This window comes from Lemur catta, chromosome 21, assembly GCF_020740605.2.
Source record: "Lemur catta isolate mLemCat1 chromosome 21, mLemCat1.pri, whole genome shotgun sequence".
Lineage (NCBI taxonomy): Eukaryota > Metazoa > Chordata > Mammalia > Primates > Lemuridae > Lemur > Lemur catta.
Genome location: NC_059148.1, coordinates 17,032,153 through 17,052,510, shown reverse-complemented (window position 1 = coordinate 17,052,510; position 20,358 = coordinate 17,032,153). Strand labels below are relative to the sequence as shown.

Here is a 20,358-nt window from a genome sequence, read left to right as displayed (position 1 = left end):
TGATTCTCCTCCTCCCCCCATCCCCAGACTAAAAATAATCTTGAGTGGAGGACTATGTGCTTATATTATAAAGCACATAGTATAAAGTTAATAATGTAGAATAATCAGAACCTAAAAAAGGGAAGATAAAGTAAATAAATTATATGAGCATTTTGTTACTGTGGTATAACATCAGATTTGACTCTCAGCTTCTTGGCAGCCTGGACAGAAAAGGAAGCACAAATCATTCTTACGAAAAAGGACATTTGTCCCAGTATATCACTCTGCTTCCTGCTGCTGCAGATTTTCGCTGTGGCTCAAAGACTAGACTGTCCAGTATAGATTCAAGGACATTGCTGTGAAGACGAGAAATGTTGTTTTGCACATAAGTCTCACCTTGTTCGTAGGGACTTACTCAGGATGCAGTTAGTGCACCCCACCCTCAAGATCTTTTCGGGGGGCTATAATATTGCTATATCCAATCTATGGTATATTTTCACCCACAGTCTTACTGCAAAATGTACTGTCTATATGTAGAACTACACTTTGATTAAACCACTGAACTGGCCTTTAAACGGGAGAACGAGAGTTCTTTTCTGCTTGAAAGTCTGCCTTTTCAAACTTACCTGGCCTGCTCTCCTCCTAAAAAGCTGACACACATTGGACGTAGATGAGATGAGCCCCTCTGAAGAGTGTTCTCACATAACTACTCTGTGATGCTTTCCTTCCTGTTTGAACATCATTCTTATTTCATAACTTAAATTGGTAAAATAAATTATTTGATTTTCCCCCCCAAGGCCATGTGTAAGGTTCTCAGTTTAGTATGGGGGAGCTTGAAAGAGCAGCTCTACTAGAGTTTTTAGCAGCAATGGCCTAGTCCCTGAGATTCAGGCCCCAAGAACCTTCCAAGGTGTTCCTGTGTTACACATGAGGAAGCAAGCTCAGCTGTCCAAAGTCACAGCCAGTCGTGGCAAGGCAGAAAAGAAGGTTCTGTGAAGGCATTGTGCCCTGGAAGTGTGATTAGTACGTGCTATCACCATGGATATGATTTAAATAGACCCACATGCTCTTCTGTAGTGTAGCCAGCATTTCAGCTTGCTTTGCCAAGGTCAAGGGCAAGTATCTACTGTCTTATCTTTACTACGAAATTGAGAACTGAATGATGCTTCTTGGAAATCTAGTTGTACTCTGTCCCTAGGGACCCCAGCTGCCAAAATTTTTACTCTGCCCCAGATTTAAAGTTTCTGATGAAACTCAAATATATCCTTGCTACCTTTGTTTTATTAAGTGTTTGCACTGCTATAAAACATTTTGCATGAGTTCTTTTTTTTTTTTTTGAGACAGAGTCTTGCTCTGTTGCCCGGGCTAGAGTGAATGCCGTGGCGTCAGCCTAGCTCACAGCAACCTCAAACTCCTGGGCTCAAGCGATCCTGCTGCCTCAGCCTCCCCAGTAGCTGGGACTACAGGCATGCGCCACCATGCCTAGCTAATTTTTTCTCTATATATATATTTTTAGCTGTCCAAATCATTTCTTTCTATTTTTAGTGGAGACGGGGTCTCGCTCTTGCTCAGGCTGGTCTCGAACTCCTGACCTCGAGCCATCCACCCGCCTCGGCCTCACAGAGTGCCAAAATTACAGACGTGGGCCACCACGCCCGGCCTGCATATGAGTTCTGTATTGAGCACTGTACAAATTGCTTTACATAGTTTTATTTGTATTACATTTTGGTCATTCTGAGTGGGAGGACTTAAGTGTACTAGTTTGTAAATTTACCAAGGAATCATTTTGGATCCTTTACACTGAATTATTTAGTAAGTGAACCTAGGCTACTATACGCTCCCCTCAGTGCATTATTTTTCCTTCTCTATATAATAATGTCCCACTTACAGTACTACCAAGATACTGTGGTATTCCATAGTTTTGAGATTCTTATTAGTCATATTTCTGCTGCTACTAAATGAAGTGAAATCAGAATAAGTTGAACACTTTAAAAGGATTTTTGTGTTAACCAGAAGGCACCTTTAATTGGTAGGATGGGCTGGTCGAGGTGGCTCATGCCTGTAATCCTAGCACTCTGGGAGGCTGAGGTGGGAGGATCACTTGAGCTCAGAAGTTCGAGACCAGCCTGAGCAAGAGTGAGACCCCGTCTCTACTAAAAATAGAAAAATTAGCTGGACAACTAAAAAATAGAAAAAATTAGCTGGGTATGATGGTGCGTGCCTGTAGTCCCAGCTACTCGGGAGGCCGAGGCAGGAGGATCACTTGAGCCCAGGAGTTTGAGGTTGCTGTGAGCTACGCTGAGGCCACCACACTCTAGCCCAGGCAACAGATCAAGACTCTGTCTCAAAAAAATAATAATAATTATATAATAATAATAATAGTAATTGGTAAGATGCTATTTTGCCTATCAGTTTTTATTTCTTGATCACTCTAGGGCAGGCCCATGCGAGGGGGTATGGGGAGCAGTGATGGGAATAGTTTAGTTGAGGAGCCATTTCATAAGAGACTCCTCCTGTCAGGCACTCTGACTGGTACCTCTCCCTTTCTGCTCTTCTGACTTTTATTTTTTATTGATTTCTTTTTTCTGAGTCACATCAAATAAAGATATTCTGACTTTCAATGTGGCCATTTCACCATAATATTTTGTTTAATATTTTATAAAACTGATATTATCAAGTTTATATGTTTTCTTTTGTTTTTCAGAGAGTTCCCTATAACTGGACTTCTTTGGGAGGGTTATGTGTAGGAAAGGTGGAGTGGCATCGAGGACAATGCTAATATTAGTTCCCACTCATTACTGTGAGACTTAATTCCCACTAGTGATTTGCGTGAAGTCTTATCTGGAAGGGTTGCCAGGAATTGGAGGAAGGTCGGGGAAAAGGTGAAAGTAGTGAAGGAGGGAAAGTCTACTTTACATAATTTTTAGAACTAGATAATTTAGAATAAAGTTGAAACAATCTTTTATAAGCCTGTATTTCTGTTCTATGAATACATTGATCATTATAAGGAGGTGGAATGACCTGTCAATAAAGCTCTTATGCCTTATATTCTCCTAGATTCTTGCAGTTTATTGAGTTTTTAAAATATATATATAATTTGAAATGAATATTTCCTATTTTTTTGTAGAGGTTTTGCTCCTTATTTATGTCATTATCCTCTTTTAGTTCATATTTTGGGGGATTAAGTTTGAAAAATCAGCTAGTACCACATCCACTTAATAGATAATAAGGATGAAGTCTAGACATTTGGGGAACTGAATTTTTTCTTTTTTTTTTTTAATTGAGGTGTAATTTACGTACAGTAGAATACACCCGTGTGTGTGTGTGTGTGTGTGTGTGTGTGTGTGTGTGTACAGTTCTGTGAGTTTTGACAAACACATACAGTTGTGTAACTACCACCACTGTCAAGATATAGAACATTTGCTCAGCAATTTTTCTCCTTTTATATTCAGTCTCTCTTGCCACCCCACCCTTTAGCAACCACTAATCTGTTTTCTTCTGTCCCTATGGTTTTGCGTTTTTTAGAATGTCATATAAATATAAATAATGTAATCAATAATAATATATGAATGATATAATCATGCAGGAGAAGCCTTTGAGTCTAGCTTTTTTACATTTAACATAGTGCATTTCAGATTGATCCATATTATTGTATATATCAGTAATGCACTCCTTCTTATGGCTGAGGAGTGTCTCCTTGTCTAGTACCATAGTTTATCCATTTCCCATTTGAGGAAAATTTGAATTGTTTTTAGCTCTGGCAATTATGAATGAAACTGCTATAAAACATTTGCATATGAGTTTTTGTTTGTGCATGAGTTATTTCACCTGGGCAAATACCCATGTTGTGTCATTTGGAAAGTATATGTTTAATTTTATTAATATAAGAAACTACCAAACTGTTTGTTAGAGTGATTGCACCATTTTGCATTCCTGCTAGCAATAGAGAAGAGTTCCAGTTGAGAAGTTGAATACTTTTCATTATTTTTTAACTTATTTGTAATTTGGAAACCCAGATATTCAGTGGTCAGCACAAGCTTAGGAGATGAGCAAAGCTTATAGGGTTATCTGAGGCTGTCCTACCTCTAGGCAGCCTCTTTGAACCTCCACAATTGAACTTCCTTTTGTAAGATATTAAAATGTTACTAAACTATTACACGTTTTCCAAGAATGAGTGTTTAAGATAAACCAAAACTTAGGTCACATTTAGTTTCCAATAGCCACTTAAATTTTTGATCTAGGAAAAGGTTTTGACAGAAATGCTATTGAATCCTTTTCAACCTCTACTGTGTCTATCGCAAGTTATGGTTATATGGAGATAATACACACACACAAAGTATAAGTTTTCTCATGTTACTTATATTAGAATTGGAGTGTAAGCACTTTTTAAAAAACAGCCTTTTGAGATATAACTTATATACTATGAAGTTCACCTATTTAAAGTACACATTCAGTGATTTTTCATATATTTACAGAGTTGTACAGCCATCACCATAATTTAATTTTCATCACTCCTCAAAGAAACTCTGCCCATGGAGTCATTCCCCATCCTGCCCTCTCCCCATCCTCTTACAGCCACTAATTACTTTTGTCTCTATAGATTTGCCTATAAAGTTTGGATATTTTCTGTAAACAAGACATTACCAGTATGTGGTCTTGGGTGATTCACTTCTTTCACTCGGCATAAAGGATTTTTTTTTTTAATTTTTATTTATTTATTCCCTCCCCATCCCTGTTACCCAGCATAAAAGTTTTAAGGTTCATCTACGTTGTAGCATATATCACTTCTTCATTCCTTTTTATTTTTATTTTTTGACACAAAGTCTCTGTTGCCTGGGCTGAAGTGCGGTGTCGTCATCATAGCTCACTACTTCAACCTCAAACTCTTGAGCTCAAGTGATCCTCCTGCCTCAGCCTCCTGGGTAGCTGGGACTACAGGCTTGCACCACCATACCTGGCTAAATTTTTAATTTTTATTGTTTAGTAGAGATGGGGTCTTGCTCTTGCTCAGGCTGGTCTTGAACTCCTGAGCTCAAGTGATCGTCCTATCTTGGTCTCCAAAGTGCTAAGATTATAGGTATGAGCCACTGTGCCTGGCCCCTAATCTTCTAATTCTTCATTCAACTAACATTTTTTTTTTTTAATGTTCTTAGGCTCCTCTTTCTTTTTTTCTTTTCTTTTCTTTTTTTTTTTTTTTTGAAATTTTGTTATTATTATGGCTACATAATACTTGTATATATTTATGGGGTATATGTGAGGTGTTTTTTTTGTTTGTTTGTTTGTTTGTTTGAGACAGAGTCTCACTCTGTTGCCTGGGCTAGAGTGCCGTGGCGTCAGCCTAGCTCACAGCAACCTCAAACTCCTGGGCTCAAGCAATCCTTCTGCCTCAGCCTCCCGAGTAGCTGGGACTGCAGGCATGCACCACCATGCCCGGCTAATTTTTTTTTTTCTACATATATATTTTTAGCTGTCCATATAGTTTTTTTCTATTTTAGTAGAGATGGGGGTCTCACTCTTGCTCAGGCTGGTCTCGAACTCCTGAGCTCAAACAATCCGCCCGCCTCGGCCTCCCAAGTGCTAGGATTACAGGCTTGAGCCACCGTGCCCGGCCGTATACGTGAGGTTTTGATACAGGCAAATAATGTATAATAATCAAATCAGGGTAATTTGGAGTATCTATCACCTCAAGGATCTATCTATCCTTTCTTTGTGTTAGGAACATTCTGACTCCACTGTGTTAGTTATTTTAAAGTCTACCATAATGTGTTGTTGATTATAGTCACTTCGTTGTGCTATCAAATATTGTTCATTCTTCTTGGATGCAGTGGCTCCTGCCTGTAATCCCAGCATTGTGGGAGACCAAGGTGGAAGGATTGCCTGAGCCCAGGTGTTTGAGACCAGCCTGGGCAACATAGTGAGACCCTATCTCTAAAAAAAAAAAAATTTTTTTTGTAATTAGCTGGGCGTGGTGGCATGTACCTGTAGTCCTAGCTACTCAGGAGGCTGAGGCAGGAGGATCACTTGAGCCTAGGAGTGTGAGACTACAGTGAGCTATGATCTTACCATCCTGGTGACAAAGCAAGACCTTGACTTGTCAAAAAAAAAAAAAAATTGTTCATTCTTCCTACCTATATTTTTGTACCCATTAACCATCCCCACTGCCCTCCCCCCTACCCTTTCCAGCCTTTGGTAACCATAATTTTATTCTCTATCTCCATGAGATCAATTGTTTTACTTTTTAGCTCCCATATATGAGTGAAAACATGAAATTTGTCTTTCTGTGTTTGGCTTATTTCACTTAACAAACATAATGGTCTCCAGTTCTATCCATGTTGCTGCAAATGACAGGATTTCATTCTTTTTATGGCTGAATAATATTCCATTGTGTATATGTACGACATTTTCTTCATCCATTTATCTGCTGGTGGACACTTAGGTTGATTTCAAATCTTGGCAATTGTGAATAGTGCTGCAATAAACATGGGTGTGCAGATACCTTTTTGATATGCTGATTTCCTTTCTTTTGTATCTGTATAATAGTGGGATTGCTGGGTCATATGGTAGTTCTCTTTTTAGTTTTTTTGTGGAAACACAGTATTATTCTCCATAGTGGTTGCACTAATTCACGTTCCCACCAACAGTGTATGAGGTTTCCCCTTTCTTCACATCCCTGCCAGCATTCATTATTGCCTGTCTTTTGTATAAAAGCCATTTTAACTGGGGTGAAATGATATCTCATTGGAGTTTTGATTTTTTGCATTTCTCTGATGACTAAGGATGTTTAACATTTTTTCATATACCTACTGAGCTAACATTCATATGTACCTACCATGTACCAAGGCCAGTGCCAAATACTGAATCCACAGCAATCGTTAAAATCTAGTTTCTAGACTGGGTGCAGTGGCTCTAATCCTAGCACTTTGGGAGACTCAGGCAGGAGGATCCCTTGAGGCCAGGAGTTTGATACCAGCCTGAGCAAGAGCAAGACCCCTTCTCTACAAAAAATAGAAAAATTAGCCAGGCATGGGGGCACACACCTATAGTCCCAGCTTCTCAGGAGGCCGAGGCAGGATGATCGCTTGAGTCCGGGAGTCTGTGGTTGCAGCAAGCTATGATGACACCACTGCACTCAAGCCCAGGCAACAGAGCAAGACCCTGTCTCAAAAAAAAAGAAAAAGGTCCAGTTTCTGTCCTCACATAGCTCAAATCTTATGGGTGTGATATATTAAAGAATCAAGAAACAGTATTACAAAGATTTTGGTAGAGATGTTGTCCAAGGCAATAGGCTCCCAAAGGCGTAATAAGAGTGGCTAACACAAACTAAAGCTGGATTCTCTGCTGGCATTTTTAAGAGCTTTGTGTATATTAACTCATCTAATTTTTACAGTAATCCTTTGCAATATGTGCCATCTTTATCCCCGTGTTACAGATGAGAACCAGGCCAGTGTTGCACAGCCTTTTCATTTGTTTGCTTATTTATTCAGGCCCATCCATGGAAGTGGTATTCCACAACCTTTTGAAAACTTTCTAATAAAAATAAAGTTGCCTCAAACTCTCATTTTACAGTTCTTTGAAATTTCAAAATAAATGTGATTAAAAATAAGTCAAAAGAATGGGCAGAGTATCATTTTGCTTTCCAGCTGGACACAAGCCTTCTGCACCCAGCCTTCTGCTACACTGCCTGGGAAGTGCCTGTTCCTCTGCCTCCTCCCTAAGACTCTTGACTACGTGGAGAATGGGTATTTTTCTAGCACCAAAGGGGCTCTGAGGGGAAAGTCTTGCTTTAAGTGCCTTGCACAGAGCAAACCCACAGTTTAGGGATGGATGAAGAGTTTTACAGCTGTCCTGAGCAGGTGCAATGAGGGATACAGGTAGGATGGTGCTGGAACTGAGGGAAGGCCCAGAATATACTGAGATGGTTTAATGAGTGCTCTAGCATCCAGTAGAAAGATAAAGCCATTTGGAGTATTCGTGCTTAGAAATTAATGCATAGGGTAGCACTGTCTGCTATGATATGGAAAGTAATTTAGTTTCACAATGATAAATATTGTGTGGGGAATTTGGAATTACAGGCTGCTTTTTGTCAATGATTGGTATCTGTGAAAACTTGTGGAACCCAGTATACGTTTATCAATCTAGTATCTGCTGACTCCAAATATTTTTAAATGCTGTTCTTGGCCTAATTATAATCATTTTAACTATTCTTAGGTCCAGTAAAATAAAGAAAGCAGAACAAAGGAAAGACACCTTTCTTTTATATGACAGGCACTACTATACCAGGTGGTATTTTGTATGTATTATTTAATTTAGTCCTCAATATAGCACTGAGGTTAGTGTACTTCCCCCACTTTTTACAAAGAAAGAAACTCAGAGCAGTAGGTATCACAGAGCCAAGATCGAGTCAAAGGTGGTCTGGTTTCATAGTCATGGCTCTTGGTAATTGCTGCTCTCAGAACCTATTGAAAAATGCATTAGGAAGCCCTAGAAACTCACTATTAATAGCACTTGTTGATCTGACCTAGCCGTATTCATTAGTTTTACAGGTATTTATTGAGTACTGTTGTATACCAGGCATTATGCTGGACAACAGGGAAGAGAACAAAACAAACAAGATCCTTACCCTCGTGGAGTTTACATGCTAGTGGAGATCGGACATTTAAATTGATTTGCATTTTGCTTAATTTGTTTAGTGCAGGTATCTTGTTACATACGTACATACATACACACTATATAAACATGCATGTGTATAGCTTTGGATTTGTTTTCTAAAAGGGGAGGAGGGATGAAAATATTTCTCTGTGTGGGTGTAGATTGATAAGTTTGGGGAATTTCTTTATGCTAACTACATCTTGTACCTAGCATTTCAGAGAAATTGTAGGAAAAATTCTTTATGAATTGTATTTATATTCTGCTTAGAAAGGTTTTTGATTTTTAATGTTTCATAATGGGAATTTTCAAACTTATTTGAATGTGGAAAGACTGTATTAAACCCCCATGTATCTGTCACTTAGCTTCAATAATTATCAGCTCAACCTTATAGAAAGCCAGTTGTAGTAGATAATTGACTTCAAGGCTAATATTCAATTTACAGATTAATCTCTTTTATATTAAGTTTTACAAATAATTGTTTTTCTTCAAAGAGTAATTTTATCTATGACATACAAATTCAAATAATGAGATAGATGGTCATCTAATACTGTAAGCTGTTATATTGTGAATCTACTCTATTAATGTTTTGAAATGGAAGCTTCTTAAGACTGTGAATTAAGCATATGTCTCCATGTTGTATTCAGTTGTCCAGCATTGATCTATGAATGCTGTATAACATTCAGAGAAAGGCATTTTTTGAAAATTCCTGGTTTCTAGTGGGGCACAGTGGCTCATGCCTATAGTCGCAGCATTTTGGGAGGCCAAGGCAGAAGGAGCACTTGAGGTCAGGAGTTCGAGACCAGCCTGAGCAACATAGCAAGAGCCCATCTCTACAAAAAATAAAAATTAGCTGGACGTGGTGGCACGTGCATATAGTCCCAACTACTCAGGAAGCTGAGGCAGGAGGATTGGTTGAGCCCAGGAGTTCATTGAGCTGTGATGATGCCACTACACTGTACCCCAGGCAACAGAGTTGAGACCCTGTCTCAAAAAATAGAAAAGAAAATAAAATTACCAGTTACTGGCAAATCTACATCATATTTTGCAGAGAAAAGTGAAATCAATGGTATAGTGCACTAACTGCAATTCTCTTTTTCAGTTGGGTCTTTTTTATTGTTGTTGTGTGTAGCATGATAAAATTCATGAAGGTATAGCAAACAGTTTTTTTTTAATGATTACATACTGATTTAGATTTATTTCTTTTGCACAGAAGGAAATGTACAAATTACAACTGAAACTCTGTTAAAATCCATTGAAGAAGTACAAGGTATGAAGGTCAATGGGACTAAGACGGACAATAATGAAGGACACAAGAATGGCAATGTGAGTAAAGGTCTCTCAGCTGGGTGCAGCGAATACCCAGAAGTAGACAAAATCATGGCCAGTGGTGAGGTTTCAGAAACCAGCAGATTAGTTACCGTAGAGCCTTTAACCTTTGTGGACCCTGGATTAACAGAAGCAACTCCTAAAGAGAGAGATTGTGAAGAATTAAAAACCTGTCCTTCTTGGTTGTCATTATTACCAGGGAACAGTGCCATTTGCAAAGTGGACGGTGGGAAGGAAGAGTTGTGTAAATTTAACTTTGTCTGTGAAGCAGCTGACAATCACCCACAGATTCATGGCCACCATCATGAAAAACACAGTTCTGCACCTGATGGTCCCATAGCCAGAAGAAATGTAGTTGCTATAGAACCCTTGGAAGAAAATTCTGAAGTTTCACGTTTCCCATCAGATTTGTCTGGTCCAGAATCCAGAACATTATCCTTAGAGAAATGTGGTTTTGAAGGAGATGGTTTGCTGAAGGGATCTGCTGAAACAACAGACAATTCCTGTTTTGATGGGGACGATCAAAACAAGAACTCGGCTTCTAGAGAAGAAAATGAAGAACAGCGTTGGAATCCCAGGAGTGAAAGAGGGGAACTCTTTCCTATTAATGCCACACAGCCAGAAAAGGAGATTGGTCCTCCTTGTTCTGGTGGAGAAAAGACTGTCGATTCCCCAAAAGAAAATATCCACAATAACTATTGCATTCAAGGCAGTCTCCATACAGAGAGCTGTGGTTCATTAATGCCCAATTCTTTTACTGATGCCACAGGAATAATGTTAAAAAAAAGTGATTTGAAAATTGCTTTAGACATTCAAGATAACTTGACAAACTCTGAGGACCATAGAGAAACTTTTGTTAATATGAGCCGTGCAGGTGGACACGCTGAAAAGAGCAATTTTTCCTCCTTGATGCAGGTTGAAGAGCCAGAACAGATAACCACTATGGAGCCCAATATGTTACATGAAAAAATTTACAGTAAAGACTGTAACTCCTTAGTCAGCATCCAGAGAAATCCGGAAGGTGACACCCATTTAAATGAAGCATCATGTAATGATTTTCTGTTTGAAAGAAAATCTCTTGTGAGGTTAATGCCAGAGGATCAGATAAGTCCTATAAATGAGATTTCCAAACCCAGCAAAGATACTGCTCAGTTGCCACCATCCCCAGAATCTGATCACAGATCTGGGTCAGAAAAAGCTATAGAGACCTCACATGACAATATTCCACATTTAGATGAACAGAGTATTGCCTGTGAGATGAATGAACTTTCTTGTACTGATGAACTTGTTGTAAACAAAGTAGAAAGTGAATGTGTTTTAAATCAACAAGTGTCCCTTAATTCTCCAGACCACACAAAGTTGCCAACTGACTTTCTACAAAATATAAACAAAGAGATGCCTTTAGCAACAAGCAAAGATACCCAACCGAGCCATCACCCTCCATTAGAGGATGGAGCAGATGTCCTTGATAACACTCAGACCATTCCCATTAAGACAAAAATGAAAGACATCTCTCCACCAGGTGGCAAAACCTGTGGTGCCTCTTCAAACAGTCTCACCTTAAACATCAAACCAGAAAACCTAGAGAGAAAAAAAGAAATGGCTGATTCAAGAACAAAAGACCTACATTCCAGGCTTCTCCCAAGTAAGAAAGAAGTAGCTAGCTTTCCTCAAGTGGTCTCTGTTACAGAATGTCACAATGCTCAGTCTCAGGATATGTCTAGCTGTCATTGTGTAGGAAAAAATGCACCAGAAGAGAACATGTATTCTGCTTGTGCTGCTTTTGAATCCAGCAAAATCAGCCTGAGAGTTGATAACTCTTTGATAACAAAATGTGAAAATGCAGTTCAGCACAGCACTAACCATTGCCAAGGGACAGAAGACTCTGTGGAAGGTAGCAGCCATAAGGTGAGTTATACATCAGAGGAAAGTGAACTTGACGGGAGAGAAACTAAAGGCAACTTTCCAGGAGGTGAGATCAGAAATGAGATGACAGCAGGCACGTTAAATAGTGGAGTTTCAAACAAAACTATTTTCACCACCAATCGCATCAAACCCAGTGAGGAAAGATTAGAAGGAATGAAACAAGGTAAATCAAAAGAGACTGTATTTTGTAAGCATAACATCTCTGATTGTGCCACACAAGAACTACACCAATCTGCAAACATTCCAAGTCCTGAAATATTGTTGGACCAGTCTCCTACTGTTACGTTCTCCAACTTTAAAAACATGAACAAAGCAGTGGAAACTCTTGATCAGAAGGCAGATGAAGTCCTTGACTGCCAGAGTAATCAAAACAGACCTGATGAATGCAGACATGAAGATAAACCAGCTAAGGAGACACTAGGCGGTGACCAGAGGGAGACTGTCACAGAGCCTAACAGGGAGGTACGCCACCACCAAAAGCACCTGCTGGTCATTTCAGGCAGTAATAACCCACAGTCTTGTGGGAGACCAAAGAAAGGTGATTTGAAAGGAGACTGTAAAAATATTTCTGGTTGTGAAGAGTCCACGGACGGTGTGGTAGCTACCGTCAACACAGACTGTAGTAATAAGCCTACAGAAGGCATGCTGGACGTGAAAGCAACTAGTACACTTGATAGTGGTGCAAGGCAAGGTGGACTGGCATTTCAGGAAACCGCAAGGAGTACCTTGTTTCAGAGAGGGGAACTGAATACCGCATTTATAGAAACGACTGACCAGGACTCAGATTTCCCAGATGCTGCTGATTCTACAGTGGGATCTCTTGAAACAAAAAAATCATATGAAGAGAAAGCATGTAGATCTTTAAAAGACTGTGAAATGGAAAACTGTCCAGAGTCTTGTGCCCACGAGATGGAGTCTGTTTCAGATCATGAACCAAATGCAAGAATATTGGATAGAGTAAATGTGTCTTTAAATTATAATCTTCATGAACAGCAAAGTAAAGGAGCATCTCTGAGAGAAACACAAGAAATGACTGAAGGATCAAGACTAGAAAGAAATTCTGAGCTTGGCAAAGAAAATACCACTGAAATTTCCTTAAAAGAGTCGACATCTTCTAGATGCCAAGATGAGAACTCTCCTTCCCTAGGGAGCCTGGAATCCGTTGAGATAATGCCTTTGTGTGTGTATTCTCAAGAAAATTCAGAAACTAATATTAATAGTGAAGAAACTGACCTAAAAACTCTTTTTAAACCAAAAGTCGATGAAATGCGTTGTGAAAATGTAAAGGACTCCACAGTCCAGCCTGAGATGAAGGAAGGAATATCAAGAGATATGAAAAATTCAGGTGGAGAAGGCAGCATATGTGTCAGTGTGGAAAAGAATGCTTGCAAAGCTTACCATCCTCGTGAGAATGCCACATATAGACATTTGCCTTTGACAATGGAAACGGAACCTAAAGTGACAGGAGAAGAAACTGAGGAACATCAGGGGGGACCACTGGGTCACTTAACTGTTGGGGAGGAATCTGAAGAGATGATTATCAGAGAAGATAATGCTAGTGATAATGTGAGCAAGATTTCTCAGACCCACTTTAAATGCCAAAGGATGCTTGGTGATGCTGGAAAACGCCAAAACCACAGGGTTTTGGACTACATGTTGCAGAAGGAAGAGGAATACATACATCGAAAAACACATACGATGTTGGAACAGTGTGTATCCTCTAACATATTAGATGATACCCAAAACAAGAACCAACCTAAGGTTGACAAAGAGGATTCCACCACGATGAAAGAAATCACCCTAGCAAAGCTGGCCAAGGAGGACATTGCTGCAGTTATTCAGAAGTTGGAAAACCAAAAGGAAGAAAACTTATGCCATCCTTTAAAGAAGGACATTGAATCATGCACAGGTCCTTGCCTTCCTGGTGCTCCTAGGAAAGCACAAGACCCCAACACTGCTGCTGGGTGTGATCAGATACATGGTGCCTTTGCAAAGAAAGAAATACTTCCCTTAAAGAAGCAGCTCCATCGAAAATGTAAGAAAATTTTGTGTCAGGAGCAAGTCAGTGTGGGGAGAAAAATAAGTAAAATCAGAAGTTCTGCCTTTTTAAAGAATTCCTCTGATCCTGTCCCCACAAAAGCACACAGACTGCTTAGTTCAAGTGCTGTGTCTGCGCCTACACGATTGGAACCCAAAACACCACCTGCCAGGAGCTTAATTAGCCACATACCAAAGCAGAAGGCTACACCATGCCATCCCTTGAGGAGCCTGAATTTTAGGAAGCCTACCAAAGAATCAGCCTTACTAAACAAGCTCTCCATCCTTGCCTCCAAACTGGCCCCAGCCGCAAAGACCACCCAGAAACTAAGATATCGGCGGTGTTCCTCTGAACTTCTTCCAGTGGCTAACACCTACAAGCGCCTCAGATATAAACGGCTCCTGGATGGATTTTCCTACAACACACTGCAGCTGAATCCGTATTTGGCAGCTAGTGGATGGGATAAGAGGCCTAACAGTAAGCCATTGGCACTTTATTCTCTCGAAGCCATCAAAATGAGCTTCATAGATTTGAGCAACAAGATGCCATCGCTGCTGTTTGGTTCCGAAATCTTCCCAGTATCCTTTCACGCGAAATCGGGCTCAGATTGCATGACTGAGTCCTCAAGGACTTTTCCTGAGCACTGTGCTCCAGCAAGGCTTGCCTTAGGAGAGTCCCCCCAGTGCCCGTCACAGCCTCCCAAGTGGACCTTTTCTTTCTTCTTGTCCCATGGTTGCCCTGGGATGGCCACATTCAGGGAAGACGCTGGCCTCCATAGTCAGGCACACACTCAGGCTCCTCCACAGCCTCCAGCTCCTCTCCAAGACTATGGAGGCACTGCCATAGTCCAGACCAGAGCAGACTGCTCTGTCCTTGGCCTTCACACACTTCTAGCACTTTGTTCCCCAGGATGTTACCGAATCTGGACAAAAAAACGGAGCTTCTCCAGTCACATGCCTACCATGCAGAGGCTCTTCATGACCCAGTTTATACAGGGCTTGAAAGGGTTGAGGTCTCCAGCCTCCATAGCAGACAAGGTCTTCTGTTCTCTGCCCTACTCGGTGGGCAGAGTGCTGTCCATTTGGAGTCAGCATGGGCCTTCCACCTGCTCCTTCGAAATCTCTGCTCTTCATTCCACTCACGGCAAGCAGCAGCCAAGTCTGGGCACCATGAGCAGGTAAAATCTGTCCCGTTCTTTGCAAATGTCCCACGTTTGCTTCCTGCCAGTGGGGAGGAAAGAGGGGCTCTACTAGAAATGCAACGCTATTTGGAGTCCTCTTTGTATCTGCATTTTCTGTTTATCTTGCCAGATCTCTGCTGAAAAAATGCAATAATAAGTATAGACATCCCCCCCCTCCTGTGGAATCTACTCCTGTATTTGCCCCATTCTTTTTTCTGTACATTTTATTCTTCAAACTGTCAAGTCTTTTGAGTCTTGTTTCCTCCTCTTGGCACCCATCTTGCAGAGAACAAACACTCATTACAAGTGGAAGACTATAAATAGTGGCAGATAATCGCTTGTAACTATATCTTGTTCACAAAGCAGTATACAGCCAGCACCTAACTCAGTGTTGTGTAGAGAATACAGGATAAATACTTTTTAATAAATGAATAAATTATATAGGTATCACCAAGTCTCGTTCATGAACCTCTACATTTCTGCAGTGTAGAGGCTTCAAATTTTTTTAGTTTTAGGATTTATAGAATTTAAAGTGAACTAGGAAGGAATTCTTGTGGTTTGACCATGAGAATACTTAAAAATAATTTCATCAACACCATTATACCTTCTAATTGAAAATAAGAGAAGAGAAAGAATGAGAGTTAAACTATTCATCTTAAGAATCCCTGAAGAGCTGCTATAGACATGATAGAGAAATCCCCCTATTTATGATTCTTTTGGTAAATGGAAACTTTTTATTTATTTATTTATTTTTAGAGATAGGGTCTCACTTTATTGCCCAGGCTGATCTCAAACTCCTGGCCTCAAGTGATCTTCCTGCCTTGGCCTCCCAAAGTGTTGAGATTACAAGTGTGAGCCACCACGTCCAGTGGGAAACTTTAACTTGCTGTTACCATTGCTATAGTTGAAAAATTAAACAACAGCAACAGTGAAAAAGCCTTAATATTCCAAATAGCCTGGGAGATACTTTGTTCTTTGTGTGCCTCTGTGCAGTCTCTAATGAGAATCATTATCTGGTTTTTTTTTTTTTTTTTTTTTTTTTTGAGACCGGGTCTCATTATATTGCCCAGGCTGGACTCGAACTCTTGGACTCTAGCAGTCCTCCTGGCTCAGCCGCCTGAGTAAGTGGGACTGTAGATGCACACTGCTGAGCCTGGCTCAGAATCCTTTTGGGTCATTTAAAAGCTGCCAGTGCACATTGTGCAATGCTCTGAGCATCTTAGCAGAAAACTGAATAAATAAAAGGGTTCCAGAAAAACATTCCGGAACCTGAACATTGCTGATTGAAATTGAAAGATGAATTACTATTATAAGTACTTGTCCTATAGTTAATAGGAAAATATTCACTTCTTATAAGGTAGCCATAAAAATATGTTAGAACGAATCAAATTGTTTAAAATAATGGTATACTGCTTTTATTGTCTAGTTTGTCGGTATGCTTCTAAAACCTTCATGATTGCTCTGCTGTGTATCTATGGCACACTGCTTTAGGTTGTGCTACTTTCTTTAAACTATATTTATTCCTGAATTTAGTGTAGAAGGTACATACTTCACCCTGTGAAGGTGTGATCCTTTGGCCCTTTTTCCTCTTCCAGAACTCTTTCCCACCTGCCTTGTTTCTTGATGTAGAATATTTTCTCTCTATCCCTTATTTCCTATGTCTGGCTTTTATTTTATTTAATTTAAATTCAAGTGTAAGCTGGAGGTGAGGTTTGTACAGACTTTTTCTTCTCATTGGCTCTAAAAGCGCCTTAACATCATGTGCCTGGGCTTAGAGTTTAGAAGGCTGCTGTTTTTCTAAACACACTTAGAATTGCAAGATAAATCGGGTAGCCCCAGAAAACAAGCCTTAACAAAGATTAATTTTAGTTTCCGTAGGATTTTGTTCTCCAGCAGTCTATAATACAGGTTGGACGGGGCACGGTGGCTCAAGCCTGTAATCCCAGTGCTTTACAGGCAGGAAGATTGCTTGAGGCCAGGAGCTCAAGACCCAGTCTATTTTACAAAAAATAGAAAAATTAGCTTGACATGGTGGCACGTGCTTGTACTCTCCCAACTACTTGGGAAGCTGAGGCAGGAGGATCACTGGAGCCCAGGAGTTTGAGGTTGCTGTGAGCTATGATGATGCCACTGCACTCTAGCCCAGGTGACAGAGCAAGACCCCCTATCAAAAAAATAAAATAAAAGTCCCTCTAATTATGGACAGGGGTGTTGTCAATAAACTTAAAAAAAAAATACAGGTTGGACAGACATCTTTTTTGGCTTTTTTATAGGCTCAGCTATAAAACTCAGGCATATGTAAACGTTTTTCCTAAGCCAGATCATGAGTTGGTCAGGGTTTCAGCTGAGTTAGAACTAGAACCCAGGGCTCCTGGTCCCTGTCCGTCAGCTGCTTTGCCAGTGTTCCATTCTGCCTCTCATTCCTTTTACTGGTGCTCCTCAGGGAAACCCAAGTTGGCATTAAATATATTCTAAAAACCTGAATTATCTGGGTTTTCTTAGCTGTTAAACAAATTTCTCTTACATCTGAGAGGAGATAAATTGTATGGTCATCACACAAATGTCTTACTAATTAAACCTGTACTGAGTTTTAAATTCAGTAGAAAGTGATGCAGGTTTTAGTTTATTTTTATTTTTATTTTTTTTGCAGTGGGGGGTTGTGTACCAACTTTAGTGACACTAATGTTATTAATAATAAGTTCTAATAACCGTAGGTTTTACTTTGAGGGGTATACAAAACTCTCCAACAGGCCAGGCGCGGTGGCTCACGCCTGTAATCCTAGCACTCTGGGAGGCCGAGGCAGGTGGATCGTTTGAGGTCAGGAGTTCGAGACCAGCCTGAGCAAGAGGGAGACCCCCGTCTCTACTAAAAATAGAAATTAGCTGGACAACTAAAATATATACAAAAAAAAATTAGCCAGGCATGGTGGTGCGTGCCTGTAGTCCCAGCTACTCGGGAGGCTGAGGCAGAAGGATCACTTGATCCCAGGAGTTTGAGGTTGCTGTGAGCTAGGCTGACGCCACGGCACTCACTCTAGCCCAGGCAACATAGTGAGACTCTGTCTAAAAAAAAAAAGCTCTCCAACATAACCTATTAATGTGTTAATACCTAGAAGTGATTAATACTATTTTTTCATCTAGAAAAATAACGCTTAATTATAAAACTTAACAGTTTTCTTCTGTGTAGCCATGTTTTGTGTGCAACTTGGCTTTAAAGAAAAGAATAGATTTTTTATTTTTTTTGTAAGGTTATAGAAACTAGCATCTTTTATTATTATTATAGAATTACTACAGAGCTGAGTAGTATAATGTTTTTTATCTTTAAATTATTTTTTTAAAATCTTTATATGTTCAACAACTTGATTAGGAGGAGGAGCTCAAAGTCATTCTTGTTTCCCTCCCTTCTCTTACTGTCCTCTTTATTTCTTTCTCTACCTTCTTTCTATTTATGTTAGAAAATAATCTTCCTGTCAGCCTGCTCCCAGTTCCAGTGATGGGCACATAAAGGTAATTCTCTTGGTGGGATGCAAAGTAACAGACATTTCTTGTCTTCCTGGGGCTCTAATTGAGTATCACGTGCTAATACCCGCAATGGCATCAAAACCTTTCCTGTTGTCCCTAACTGCCCTAACCTGTTGCTTTTGTACTTTTACTTTACTTCAGCCGCACCATGTTACCGTACGTGCCTCTTCCAGGCGTGGAAGCTACGTATAACACCAGCGGCAGTCAGATGAGGTAAACACAGGAGAGCTTGAGGGGTGTGAGTGTGTGTGAGAGAGAGAGAGATCTGAGAATGCACCTGCATGCGTGCGTAGGGGGCATGGGTCAGGCATGGCACGACTGTGACCTCTTATCCTTGTAAACCTGATCTACATCTCTCAGATAAACAACTCTGAGATTCAAATGTGCTCTATTACAAGTAGCAACTAGGGATGTGTAATCAATGCCATTTATTTATTTATTTATTTATTTATTTATTTATTTATTTATTTATTTATTTAAGGTGAAAATGACTCGCCAGCTTATTGTACCAGAAGTCGCCTCTGTAGCTTCTTCATGTCTGTTATTTAACCAGCTTCAGTCTCTGGATAGGATTGTCTTCGTCTGAGCACTATTCATTTGTTCAGTTCACTAAATGTCTTCTTACCCAAAAAAAGTCTGTTCCTTTTTACATTTTTTTCTTATAAAACTTCATACCAATGAAATGGATTGACCACATTTTTATAATTCTTTACAGATGTCCAAAAGTGACTAGAAAACAGGTTGACTAGTGATATCATTCCTGGAAAGAAGGAAAGTCTTCAGCTCTGGTCTGAGTTTTAAGAAGTTGAAACCCTTCTTATGATTTTCTTCTGTCTTTCTCTCCGTCGTGCTAGGTTAGAGCCTCCATTCCCTGCCTTGGTACCAAAGTCTGTCTTGGTAACAGAATCAGCTGTCAGCAAGCTCCTGCTTTCAGCCTCTGAGTTCCAAGTTCCTGGATTTGATGAGCTGGATGGTGTGACAGTAGCATGTCCTTGCCCACAGAGCAGCCCTCCAGAACAGAAAGAGGTAAATGTAAAGTGCTGGTGGGGTCAGGTGACAGGACATTGGAGGTGGCCATCATCGACTCCTATCACATGATAGGTACAGACTAGGTGATCAAAGATGAGTGAATGATGATGTTTTTTAGTTTTGCAACATCTGCTGTCTCCAACAGTTACAGACTCTCATACTGATAATCTCAATATCTGAACTGAAGGTACAATTCTATTTTAATAATATGAAGGGGGTAGTTGCTGAAAACACAGCAGGCGTACGAGTGAGAGCTTTGTCATAAACTACTTATTAGAATCACCTGTAAACTGAGGAAGCAATGTCTTAAATGTCAAGAAAGGGGACTTTATATACTTGAAATGTCTTACGATGTGCCAGACACAGAGGTGTGTGCCTGCAGTCCCATCTACTTGGGAAGCTGAGGTGGGAGGATCACTTGAGCCTAGGAATTTGAGACCAGCCTGGGTAATAAGATGAGACCCCTCAAAAAGGAAAAAAACCCAAACACAATGTCTCACAATTTGACCATCTTTCTTGTTAACCCTTACAAATAGGCTGAGCCGGAGAAGAGGCCAAAGAAAGTCTCACAGATTCGCATCCGGAAAACCATTCCTAGGCCAGATCCTAATCTTACTCCCATGGGCCTTCCTCGACCCAAAAGGTGAGCTCCTTCTCTAATGCAGACCAGGTTCACTTTTTTGAAGAGCTGTTTGGCAGAATATAATTA

At 40.1% G+C, this 20,358-nt stretch overlaps 1 protein-coding gene across 7 annotated transcripts in view; it reads left to right on the top strand.

The window, feature by feature from the left end:
* Nucleotides 1–20,358, top strand: part of PRR14L (proline rich 14 like) — a 60,177-nt gene that overhangs the window by 21,656 nt on the left and 18,163 nt on the right. For all 7 annotated transcript variants that reach the window (XR_006730677.1, XM_045534546.1, XM_045534550.1 and 4 more), the window contains 4 exons: nucleotides 9,839–15,095; nucleotides 18,762–18,833; nucleotides 19,475–19,646; nucleotides 20,186–20,292. Coding sequence is in view for 6 of the 7 variants with exons in the window: in XM_045534546.1 (XP_045390502.1) it covers nucleotides 9,839–15,095; nucleotides 18,762–18,833; nucleotides 19,475–19,646; nucleotides 20,186–20,292 (5,608 nt within the window). In the remaining variant the exon portion in view is untranslated. The remainder of the gene's footprint in view (nucleotides 1–9,838; nucleotides 15,096–18,761; nucleotides 18,834–19,474; nucleotides 19,647–20,185; nucleotides 20,293–20,358) is intronic.